The sequence below is a fragment of the Mya arenaria genome, chromosome 7 (genome assembly GCF_026914265.1).
Source record: "Mya arenaria isolate MELC-2E11 chromosome 7, ASM2691426v1".
Lineage (NCBI taxonomy): Eukaryota > Metazoa > Mollusca > Bivalvia > Myida > Myidae > Mya > Mya arenaria.
The window spans coordinates 11,108,879-11,121,935 of record NC_069128.1 but is presented as its reverse complement, the minus strand read 5'-3'; the positions used below and the strand labels follow the sequence as shown (position 1 = coordinate 11,121,935).

The 13,057-nt window shown below is 36.1% G+C and overlaps 1 protein-coding gene across 1 annotated transcript in view; it reads left to right on the top strand.

Moving 5' to 3' along the window:
• The first annotated feature begins 2,285 nt into the window (after positions 1–2,285).
• The window catches only part of LOC128240690 (NEDD8 ultimate buster 1-like), a 33,807-nt gene continuing 23,035 nt past the window's right edge, over positions 2,286–13,057 (top strand). Inside the window, exons 1-7 of the mRNA XM_052957415.1 lie at positions 2,286–2,346; positions 2,589–2,719; positions 6,601–6,771; positions 7,693–7,857; positions 8,194–8,323; positions 10,470–10,543; positions 11,204–11,310. Of these exons, the coding sequence (XP_052813375.1) occupies positions 2,603–2,719; positions 6,601–6,771; positions 7,693–7,857; positions 8,194–8,323; positions 10,470–10,543; positions 11,204–11,310 (764 nt within the window). The 5' untranslated portion in view covers positions 2,286–2,346; positions 2,589–2,602. The remainder of the gene's footprint in view (positions 2,347–2,588; positions 2,720–6,600; positions 6,772–7,692; positions 7,858–8,193; positions 8,324–10,469; positions 10,544–11,203; positions 11,311–13,057) is intronic.

The following is a 13,057-nucleotide window of genomic DNA, read 5'->3' as shown; positions in this document are numbered from 1 at the left end:
CATTATCAAAGTTAAATTGTGATTACGCGCTCTGATAAGACTTTTATATGATTTTTGAAAGCGAAGACAACAAGCTGAGTGTTTGAATTACCATATTGAGCTGTGCGCTATATTCTTTGTTCGCGTACACTTGTACCATATAATTTAATTAAGGGCAATTGAAAAAACGATTATTATGTCAGTCCAATGTGTTTACTCTTTTCAACCAAATGAGACCAGTGGTTTACCTTAACAGAGCCACCAAATGAGACCAGTAATTCACGTCATCATAGTCACCAAATGAGACCAGTAATTCACGTCAACATGTTAACAAAGCCACCAAATGAGACCAGTAATTCACGTCAACATGTTAACAACCAGTAATTCACGTCAACATGTTAACAAAGCCACCAAATGAGACCAGTAATTCACGTCAACATGTTAACAAACCCACCAAATGAGACCAGTAATTCACGTCAACATGTTGACATAGCAACGAAATGAGACCAGTAATTCACGTCAACATGTTGACAAAGCCACCAAATGAGACCAGTAATTCACGTCAACATGTTAACAAAGCCACCAAATGAGACCAGTAATTCACGTCAACGTGTTAACAAAGCCACCAAATGAGACCAGTAATTCACGTCAACATGTTAACAAAGCCACCAAATGAGACCAGTAATTCACGTCAACGTGTTAACAAAGCCACCAAATGAGACCAGTAATTCACGTCAACGTGTTAACATAGCCACCAAATGAGACCAGTAATTCACGTCAACGTGTTAACAAAGCCACCAAATGAGACCAGTAATTCACGTCAACGTGTTAACAAAACCACCAAATGAGACCAGTAATTCACGTCAACGTGTTAACAAAGCCACCAAATGAGACCAGTAATTCACGTCAACGTGTTAACAAAGCCACCAAATGAGACCAGTAATTCACGTCAACGTGTTAACAAAGCCACCAAATGAGACCAGTAATTCACGTCAACGTGTTAACAAAGCCACCAAATGAGACCAGTAATTCACGTCAACATGTTAACATAGCCACCAAATGAGACCAGTAATTCACGTCAACGTGTTAACAAAGCCACCAAATGAGACCAGTAATTCACGTCAACGTGTTAACATAGCCACCAAATGAGACCAGTAATTCACGTCAACGTGTTAACAAAGCCACCAAATGAGACCAGTAATTCACGTCAACGTGTTAACATAGCCACCAAATGAGACCAGTAATTCACGTCAACGTGTTAACATAGCCACCAAATGAGACCAGTAATTCACGTCAACGTGTTAACATAGCCACCAAATGAGACCAGTAATTCACGTTATTAAAACATTTTTTTTATAAAAAAACCCATAAACGAGTCCATTAAAGCTTTGGTGCTGACAACATTTACAGGTTTTTGTCGTATGCAATCAAACATATTAAATACTATTTTTATTGTATTAAGCAATGATGAGAGTTCTTTTTTAAAATCTTATCACAATACTGAACGATTTTTTTTTGACATTGATTTTTTTCCTAATAAATTTCCCTACTTGTATCAATGGAAATACCACCAATTCGGAAGTGACAACACAGTCACAGATGTTTTTATTATTAACATGACATGAATCAAAACATGGCTAAACTATATCATAACATTGTCCACTTACCATCTTCAGCTTACATGTGACCGTCTATATGTATGACGTTTGTGATCTAAAATGTTTTCTGTGCATGAGCGGATCTAGCTATTTCATCGGCATTTTTGTTTACATATTTTATTGCAAATTGTTTGTACCACTTCGCATGATTGCGTAGCTTTCAAGATTAACTTGATGCTAAGTTCAATCAAATTTACTTCTATTTTATTCTAGGAAACATTTTTTTTTAATAATTGTTAATGTTTTGTACACAAGTGAAATTTCTTCCCATGATATATGGTGTCGGGGCTTGAAACATAAGAAATAACGCGTGTTTTTTTCGCGTGCAAATCGGTCAATTTATTAAAGGAATATATAGGAAATTAATTGCATGGTTCACAACATCGATACTGTGACAATAGCGAATAATCATGGCAGTGGAATTCTACAAAGGGAGGTGACCGCTTCATTGACTTAATTTTTAGAATATTGGTTTAATGTAACCGTTATGTTGTTTCGATTTTATGTTTTAAATGCAATATGTCTTTTTTGCTTTATTTCTTGCATATTAATAAAAAATAGAATATTATACTTTTCGATTTATGTTTCCTTGTTTTCTTTGTCTCAATCCGTGCCCGGTTTGTGTTTCGTACTTGCGGCGATAATTGACAGAAACGTGCGGAGCTGACAACTTCGTCGCGCGTACTCTTATTTTGCGAATGTTTTATAGGTAATGTATTGCAAGCGTTAGAATATGTATCCATTTCCGTTAATGAATGACGACTTTCATTTCAATGAAATCTGATGAATAATTTAATTAATATAATTTTGAGGCACTTCAGACGAAAGTTGCAACTCGGTGTAAACTTACAGTTTTGCGTTGTCATACAGTGTAGGTCTATTTATATCTAATTCATCAATTTCTGCGTGATTTTGCATATGTTATCTAGTCATATTCAGTTTGATTTTCAGTTTGACAAGAAGAAATGGCTGATGAGGATTTCATGAAAAAACGATTGGCATCATTTCTGAATCGTGACAAAGTGAAGCTATGGGAAGAACCTTTCACAAATAAAGATGGGTCTGCTGGAAATATACCACAGGTTATAATTTATATAATATATATACTACATGTTTAACCAAATTAATTTAAACCTGAGTTGACTTGTCCTCTTCATGTTTTTTTTTAACAAGTCCTGGCTTGCTGCCTAGGTAGTCTAAAATAATAGACGTGTTATACGGGATTCTTCCAATCCCTAACGTCTAAACGGGAATGTGCAAAAAACGGGGGTGTTTTAAAAATATTGAAATTGTTTTAAGTGAAGTATTTTATGGTTGAAATTGATCATAAAGAGTTATATTCATATTTTACCATGTAAGTGAAATGTTATTTTGCACTAAACAAGCATTAAGTGCATTAAAACAAGTTGTTTACCTTTCCAATGAAACGAAAGTTGACTGACACAGACAACAATTATGCGAAGGGGAACAACTCGATACAATCGTAATAGCTCGGCCTCCTCCGACAAAGCTTCGAGATAGACCTCGTTATACAATCGTAACAACTCGGCCATGGCCGAAATGTTCCGAGTGATTTAAAACTGTGCCCTAAAGCCTTGCAGGTGCCCTTCATGTATATATCGTTATGTTTTGACAGAATGAAATGAATAAAAGCCGTCAAACTCATAATTATAAGTTGGATATTTATTTTTTTGTGTACGAAACTAATATAAAATAACATTATCTGGTAATATTTCTTGTTTTTATGATATTTTATAGACGCTATATGCTTTAACCCGGAATCCTAATCGGAACAACTACCCACTTTTGATACTTAACAATTTGTACGTGAAGGATTTGCCATATCAAAAATCTAAAAAAAATCCGTCAACGTACAATTATTTGGACTAGCTGCCTAGGTAGTCCAAATAAATGTACGTTGACGGATTTTTTACAGTTATCGAGAAAAAGGGGCCTGAAACCATATTCCATGCTCGAAACTCCATTAGAAAATTCAGCACAAACGAGTCCTGGTTTGATGTCTTTTCCGCTTTAACTGAAAATGTCGCAATTGACCCTGAAATAGATGAACATTTTGAGAAAATTGCGTCGGTGCAGGTGTCCTCGAATCTGGAAAATCCTACACAATTCAGTCCAGATACTTACGATAAAATAAGTGTCTTATATGACTTTGACAAGACTCTGAAGTATGTCACGATCACAATTAAAACTACACCCTGAGTGGGACCTGAAGTTTAGCTTGCCTGTACCTACTTATTTGGCCACTGCCTAGTGTATCCATTATAATTAAGGGTCAATACACAATTTCAAGAGATTAGGGTGTCTGCAAGGTAGCAGGGGTCCGGCCCTAGGCTGTAAATTCCTTTAGGCCCAACTGACTGCTACTGTCTCGCCTGGTTTGTCTAGCCTGACTAATCATGAGCAATCAAAATGATGTAAGCTTTACTTTAACATGGTATATCATAGGTCAGCCCAAAATCCAGGTTTACAACACATTCATGGGTCATGATTTCTACAGCATTTTGGTCCCTCTTGCTGTTCTCAGTTACTGATAGGAGTATGGGAACTTTATAGAACTGGTAAACAACTCAGGATGACTGAGATTGCCCAGGAACATTGTGAGTAGGTTTCTAAAAATGTTACTCAAACAAAGCCAATAAACAAAAATGAGGCAATGCATTAGACTTCATTAACAGGAAACTTATTTTGGATGTTCATTATAAATACCAAATTTATTATTATAATGTTCTGTAACTATTTATATTGTAATCCTAAGAGTTTGTTGTACAACTATGTAGACACACTGATGAAGTATCTAAGTCTGTGTCCATGGGATCTGTCCAAATGAGGATGATGGAATGAGACATGTCTGATGATAGTCATCACACTGTACTACATGATAATGGATTAATGGATGAGGTCTGTCCAAAATGAAGTGTCAAGCAATCTGAAATGATAAGAAACTTATTTACTGAGTAATTTAAGGCACACAATGGGAAAAAAAAAATCCCTACCTACCTACTCTCTGTAAAAATGATGGGTAGCGTTACAGCAAACATACAATTTTTTAAGGATGGCCCCAGGCAAAATCAAATTTAGGGGGCACCCTTACTATTAGCTACAATAATGAGCGATCAGGGATACTTTTTTTTTATTATTTTGACATTTCTTATGTGTCCCTGTAACACTACAACTCTACCATACAACGGACGAAATGATAAACTGTAATAATATGCATTGATGTTGAATAATAATGACAAAGTTGTTCAATTTTTACCCGACAGTGATCTGAACTGGATTTAATTTGTCATTAGAGTTGTTATTTTCACATTAATATATTATGGGTCACGAATACTCTTATACGTGTACACAACCAGTCAGATTTGTCCCAGATTTACCGATATCGGGATACTTGATTAACAATCGACACTTGTAAGTGTTTTATGATAACTTAACATGTGTTTTGGGCATACTGACATAACTTAATATGTGTTTAATAGTGGGCAATAATATTTTCGTAGAAATTTGAATTTATAACGGAGATAATTTCAAAATTGTGGCCGCGAGGATTCTCTGCGCAAGGACCGCTTGCTACTTTTTGCTGGGATGGTGGACGTCACGAGTCTGCCATATTAAAAAAAAATCGTCAAAAGACTCGTTGACTCCATTTAGGTGGACTACCCTTACTATGATCAATCAGGGTTTCCGCCAGGAATTTCATAAGGCATGTCGGAAGGGGAGGGTTTGGGAGGGGTGTCCCCTCCTGACGTCGATTTTTTTTATATTTTCGTATCCAAAATGGTGCAATTTCCTGCATTTTAAACAAGTTTACAGTTATGTTCCCATTATTTAGAATTACCAACTAAAGTCCGATTAACATTAAAATTATTTGTGAAAAGGTTTAATGGTTTCTCTTCCTTGATTATTGGTATTTCTCAAGTTTGGTATTTCTCAAGTTTTCCGACAATAAAATAAATCGACGATATTGATCGACTCATGTTTCGTTTAGTGCGGGTATTATTTATATTGACACCGTTGACGTCACAGCAAAACATGTAAAGCACGCTGCATGCTGGAACACAAAAGAGTCCGGAGCAAAGCGACTGCTCGTGTATTCGTATTTAAAGCTGCAACAGCTAATATTTTTAAAGCCGGGTTGGCTAAATGATAACTTAAAGGGAATGTAATGTGTATTTTCAGATTTATTTATCTTTTTTCTAAATAAATTAAAAGAACGATAAAATAATCAAAGGTTAATAATAAGCAACACAAAATATAACTTTACACTTTTAAGACGGGAACGCGACTCAATTAATTACGACGACATAGCATAACCCTTGTTAATAACACAGATATCTTAACACGGTTCTCAATTATAATTTAATAATTGGTTATCAAACGGACTCGGGATTAAGAAACAAAATAAAACAACACATGATTTATGTTACCGAAATCAATTAACACTTATTGTTTACTATGCGTTCATAGATGATTAAATAGGGATGAAGGTCGCAATTACGACAGTGGTGTTTTTCACACATTCCCATTCTGATAAAGAATAGGAGGAGTTTGGTTAATTGGCACTGTTGAACCTCACCGACACGCCTTCATGCTGTCGTCGATCCTGAATGGCTGATACAAATGTTGTAATAGTCCCGACACGCCTTCTGGCTGTCAGTCAACCGTTGCAATCGCAACAAAATCGTGTATTGTCAAAACTGATGATTGTTTTGATAAGGATTGTCGCTACGCGGATTAAAGCATGTCGGCATAATTAACGCGTGTCGGTAATTGGCCTTGCCAGCGGAAGGCACGTCGGGCCCGACAAGCCATAAAGGGCTGGCGGAAACCCTGATCAATTTACGACCATTTTTTGAACAACTGTTTTGACCGAATCGGAGGTATCCACTAAATCGTTGCTTTCAACTCCTAAAACTTAACTCCTAAAACTTTATGTTTTCAGGAATTAATTACAAAATTCAGCAATGAATTGAACACTTCCGAGGATGCAATTGCCAGTTTGGTTGAGGAACTTCGAACACATGCACTGCAAAAGTTGGCTGAAAAAGAAAAGTTTAAACAGTCTGGGAAAGCAACGTTGAAAATCAAAGTATCCAGACAGCGTGTTAAGCAGGTACACCAAGACCTGTTTGGTTATGCAGTATTTTCAATAAGAACCAGCTACCGGCCAAAATGGACGGTTCCAATGACAATTGGGCAGAGTGTAATTTGGAAAAATAAGAGAATTTTATGTAGAATAAGTAGTAGATGGTTGGTCACTTTAACTGTTTGAGACAGTTTATCTGAAACTTAAATAGAACCCTGTAAAGCATCAAAACCTTTTTGTCACCTCATGACTTGCGTAGCATAGAAATATAGGGATCATATCAGTCATCCAAATTAGTCTTTTGGATGCGCAAGCCCAAATTCATATACTACTGCTTGGCATTACATTTTTGAACAAGCCCTGCTGTATAAAACCCAGAATTAGAACAAGCCGTAAAGCATTTTACCAGTTCAGGGCTTGCAGGCTTGTGCTTATTTTGACCACTGGCATATTATATTATTTGCTATTTAAATTTTACCAAGCTTGGTTTCAATGTCTAAAGGATTAATATTAAGTTTGTTCAACAGCAAGAAGGATAGCATTATAAGCTCTGGAGTTATTCTGTTTAATTTGTCAAAAGTTGACCAAATTCTCTTTGTCCACTCTCTTTAACTTGAGCACTTGACAATTGTTATCCTCTTTACCAATCTAGGTACCAGTGCTTAGAGGGATAATATCTGGAATGAGTGACTTTTCTATACACTTTTCTGTAGCATTTAAGGATAGCTGAAGTTCAGAGCTTGACCGTTTCAGAAAGGCATATATGCTATTATGACAGATGCTATATTTCCCTAGAGCTCCTCTCTGCATAGCTAAAAATACTCCAATTATGAACTATTTATAAGATTTAGTACTCTGCAATATAAATGAAATAATTAAAGTATTTGTTTTAAATTTAAGTATTAAATGTTAAACATCTTAACAATGATTGTTGAATTTTGTTTTTAGACATCGAAACAGCCTTTATCCCTGGAAATTAAGCTTCTTGAGCAAGGGAAGCAACTCCGAGACCAAGTTTCTGACTTGATTCATCATCCTGGAGACCAAATGAAACTTATTTGCTCAGGACTTGTGCTCAAAGACGACCTGACATTGCAACAGCAGAACGTCAGAGTGAGTCATTTACTGTTGTTTTTTTATCTGCTTACATAATTATAAATCCTTGTCATTATCATAAAAAGTATATATACAGAGCCGCTGAATTATAACGATGGGAATAGTCTAATGTACAATATAACAGTGCTTGAAATTGGTACAAGCCCTGCACTGGTAAATTGCTTCCAGGTTTTCTCAAATTCTGGAGATTTAGCAGGGCTTGTTGATTGATTTTTAGGGAAGCACTAGTATAAGGATTCAGGCTTGTTCATCCAATAGTCGCATTTGAATAACTGATATATTTTATATTATCTATAAGGTCTAATTTAGATTGTGCTTCTATATGTCTTACAGAATGGCAGCCTTATCTTGGTACTATGCCTGGCTGTGTCAGAGTTGGAGGCTCAACAAGATGAGAAGTTAAGACACGAGCTTCAAGACTTCAGGCATGCTGCAGAGTTGCTGTCTGCCAGAGCTGAACAAGGTATTATCAAAGATCATGGAGGAATTTAAAGCAGTTATTACCAGTGGTCGAAATAAGCACAAGCCCGCAAGCCCTGCACTGGTAAAATGATTTCCGGGCTTGCTCAAATTCTGAATTTTATATAGCAGGGCTTGATCAAACATTTGATGCCAAGCAATAGTATAAGAATTCGGGCTTGTTCATCCAAAAGTCTAATTTCGATGTCTGTATTACCTTAATGGATATTGTGATACTCCGAAGTAATTTTTAGCTCCACTGGCAGAAGGCCTTGGAGCTTATGTCGTCACAGATTGTCCGTCGTGCGTGCGTGCGTGCGTACGTGCGTAAACTTTTACTTTAAACGACATCTCCTCTGAAACTGATAAGCGGATTTTGACAAAACTTCACAGGAATGTTCCTTTGGTGGTCCTTTACCAAAATTGCTCAAATGGTTCCGGTCCATTGCACAATATGGCCGCCAGAGCTAAAAATAGCAAAATCTTTAAACGACATCTCCTCTGAAACGGTTCGGCAGATTTTGATGAAACTTGACAGTAATGTTCCTTGGGTGGTCCTTTATTAAAATTGCTCAAATGGTTCTGGTCCATTGCACAATATGGCCGCCACAGCTAAAAATAGCAAAATCTTTAAACGACATCTCCTCTGAAACGGATAGGCAGATTTTGATGAAACTTGATAGAATTGTTCCTTGGGTGGTCCTTAACCAAAATTGCCCAAATGGTTCCGGTCCGCTGCACAACATGGCTGCCAGGGCAAAAAAATAGAAAAACCTTTAAAGAACATCTTCTCAGAAACCGATGATCAGATTTTGATGAAACTTAACAGAAATGTTCCTTGGATGGTCCTTTATCAAATTTGCTTCAATGGTTTCGGTCCACTGCACAAGATGGCCCCCAGAGGTAAAAATAGAAAAACCTTTAAACGACTTCTCCTCAGAAACCGATGATCGTATTGCAATGAAACTTGACAGAAATGTTACTTGGGTAGTCCTTAACCAAAATAGCCCAAACAGTTCTGGTCTGCTGCACAACATGGGCACCAGAGCTAAGAATAGAAAAAAACGTTAAACTACATCTTCTCAGAAACCGATTATCAGATTTTGATGAAACTTTACATAAATGTTCATCGGGATGCCCTTTAACCAATATTGCCCAAATGGTTCCTTTCCGCTGCACAACATGGCAGCCAGAGCTAAAAATAGGAAAAACCTTTACACCACTTCTCCTCAGAAACCGATGATCAGATTTTGATGAAACTTGACAGAAATGTTCCTTGGGTGGTCATTAACCAAAATTTGTTAAATGGTTCCAGTCCACTGCACACCATGGCTGCCAGAGCTAAAAAATAAAAAAAACTTTATACGACTTGTCGTCGAAACCGATGACCTTTTTTCGATAAAACTTGACAGAAATGTTTGTTTGGTGCTCCTTTACTCAAATTGCCCAAATCATTTCGGTCCACTGCACAACATGGCAGCCAGAGCTATTAAAGTAAAAAATTTTTTTAAATAACTTCTCCTCAAAAATTGATGATTGTATTTCTATGAAACTTGACGAAAATGTTCGTTAGGTGGTCTTTGCTTGAACCTTTTGGCCAGTGGAGCACAGGCACTGATGTGCCTCTTGTTTAAGAATGCATCTTTAAGGCATTTTTGGTTCACTTTATGAAACACTAGTAAAATCATTTCCAAGCTCATTCAAGATTTAAATTAATAAGGGCTTGTTACAAAGCTCAGGTTGGCTTCTTTTCTGGTGATTTTCATTATAAGGCTATGTTCCAACATCAGATTTTTTTTCCCCAATTTTTTTGAATGAAAGTCCACATCAGAAATTATGGACAAAAAAGTGGTTTATGAAGTGTAGTTAATAGTTGTTGAAGCCATTTAAACCCACAAATAAATAAGAGTGTTGGAGTATATATTCAACCTGTAAACTTACTTGTAAACAAATCCCAATTTTGTGAAAAACAATGGGATAACTCCCAATTCCAGGGGTAAAAGCTCCAAATATGGAGAAAACAGCAGCCTGTACTCTTCATTCAAATTTTGATGAAATGCTAAGGAAACATATTATGATGTTTGAACATTTATAAACAAATATCCATCTTGTGCATGTTTTAGGAAGCTTTAATCTTTATTTTATTTTAGAATACGATGAAATGGATATACAGATTGCAGATCAGACTGGGAAACCTATTCAGCTGCCAGCTGGGGAGAAAAAGGTCTGTAACTCTTGATATATTTAATTCCTAGTCCTTAAAAGAGATAGGAACATTAAGACTCGTTAATTAAATTCCTTGCATCCAGTTACTTGACAAAAAATAATGTTCATTGCAAACTTTTTAATACTACTTCAAGTACTTGCACATTGGATAGTTCACTATGTGAATGTGTGCCTTAATAAGGTCAAGATTGGTTCTATAATTATATATTTGGTACACCCGGTACTCAAGAATAGATACTCAGGACATCTTCAATGTCCACTATATCACATTGTTAACAATATGTTTTATTTTTGTCAATGTGATTTCTTCCATATTGTCCAGTTTCATTTCTAAAACTGTGACATGATGTCCTCATTTGAGTCAATAGTTTTAACAAGTGATGGGTATGTTATAATTAAGATTAATTTTCTTAAAAAAACATTGTCTTAATTTCTTTGTAAACAGTCCATAAGATTTCTCAATCTTTTAAATAGGTAAAGTTTTTTTTCCTGAAGAAAGTAATAATAATATCTTAAAAAATTACTTGAACTAATGTAGAAGTAAGACAGATTTGATCATAGTGGACATAAGCTTTAGTCAACAGGTGGAAGATCATAAAAATGCACTAAAAGTTGTCTCATAGTTTTGAAATTTTGTAGTATTTATGTTGCTCTTCAGGCGCTAACCCTAGCAATAGCCTTGCACGAAAAGGGACGACAGGCGTTAAAGAAGAAAAATGTCACCCTTGCCCTGCCACTTCTCCTAGAGGCTGACAAAGAGTTCAAGTAAGTTTACATTGCAAAGTGATAGAAACAAGAGCCTAATATTCAACCAGGTTTTCATGGAATACTGGGTTTTTAGAATAAGGATGTTATTGGGTGAGCAGGCCATAGTTGTTAGTTGTAAATTTGATGCTTATGCATCAAACATGGATTTCCCCCCCATTGACTTAAGTTAGGCGTAAAAAAAAAAATTGTGTGTTTCCGGTTACCCGGCCGTGTCTGTTCCGCGCCCGCCGACCGTAATTTTTTTATCCTACCCAAATATTCCTCAATGTCGTCAGACGCTTTAAACGTGTATTTTATTCATCCCGGAAAAATCGATAGAGCGTCTGAGCGCACTGAGTAGGAGTAAGCAGGCGACAGATAATGGCGTCTGCTATTCTGTCACTCAACATAAAGAAATGTCCCCATTACGAGGGCATTCGATGCTTAAGAAGTGTAAACCAAAGCCACCAAATAGGGCAGATTTGGCGAGAGTACCACCCCACTGGAAAGATCGTCAAAGCAGTGTCGATCACTGGCACTCGGCATGACGAAAAGGTAAAATAAAAACTGTACTGGTCGGCGTTCCAGTGGCGGCTGTTGGCATTCTATATGTAAACGAATTATTTTTTCATGATATTTTATGAGGCAATTCTGAACTTCTGTACGTTTTTCTGCAAAACAAAAACAAAAACCTAACAAAAACCGAGTTGTTATTGACAAGAAAAATGCCAACGGCCGCAACTGGTACGCGGATGTCACTGGTCGCCGACCAGTAGACATCATTTGAAATTCAGTTGACAGCTGGATTTTTTTTTATGACATGCACCAGAAAGAAAAACTTAATAGATGTGTGACACAGAGGTGAGTGTTTTTATGTATCATCTATCGAATAGGGAGGGGGAGGTGTTTTCATTAGGATAAATGAACCACCTATTCCCACCCCCTCTCAAAACTTCTGCCTTATCCCCAACTTTCAATTGGTCTGTTTAAAAAAAAAGAGAAAAACACTTAAATATAGGGAGACCCATGCCCAATTTTTTTTTTAGGTGAGAACTTGTGTTTTTTTCTGCTGTAATTTTCAGAGAAGTAGAATCTATATACATACTTTAACATATTGGTTTCCTAAATCCATGCTGTTATTTCTTTAATGCTTAATGCATGGCAAACCGTGTAGACCCATTTTTAAGGTCTATTCTGTTTTTAGCTAGGCAGAATTTTATTTTCTACCCCTGGAAATTAGAAGGACCTGATCAAATGTAATTGAGAGATATTCATTGGTTTAGATTTTCAATGCAATAAGTGTTTTCTCATGACACAGCTTTATATGTGTATTTTATCTCTGCTAGTGACTCAAATATAAAATTAAATGTTTCGCTTTTAATGATAATAATTCCGATATAAAGATGATAATTTTGAGGTATGTCAATATGGTTATAAGCGGAGTTAACTGTTTTGCAGAAAGCTGCATTGTTTATTAAATGTATGAAAGCAACACATACCCTTTTTGTTTGAATTAATAACATATACTTGTGTTGGAATTGTGAAGTGTGAAATACTGTGCACAGCCTTATCAAGTAACTGGAGTTAGGGCTATATATCTTTGACAAAGCTGCATGAAAGCTAAATGTATATTTTACTGACTCTACATTTAATCCTTTAATAATAATATTTAACATTAAAAACACAATACAAAACATTCATAATTGGCATTTTATTTTTTCCCATAAAATTCCAATTAATTATTATGAATGTTTTGTATTTAATA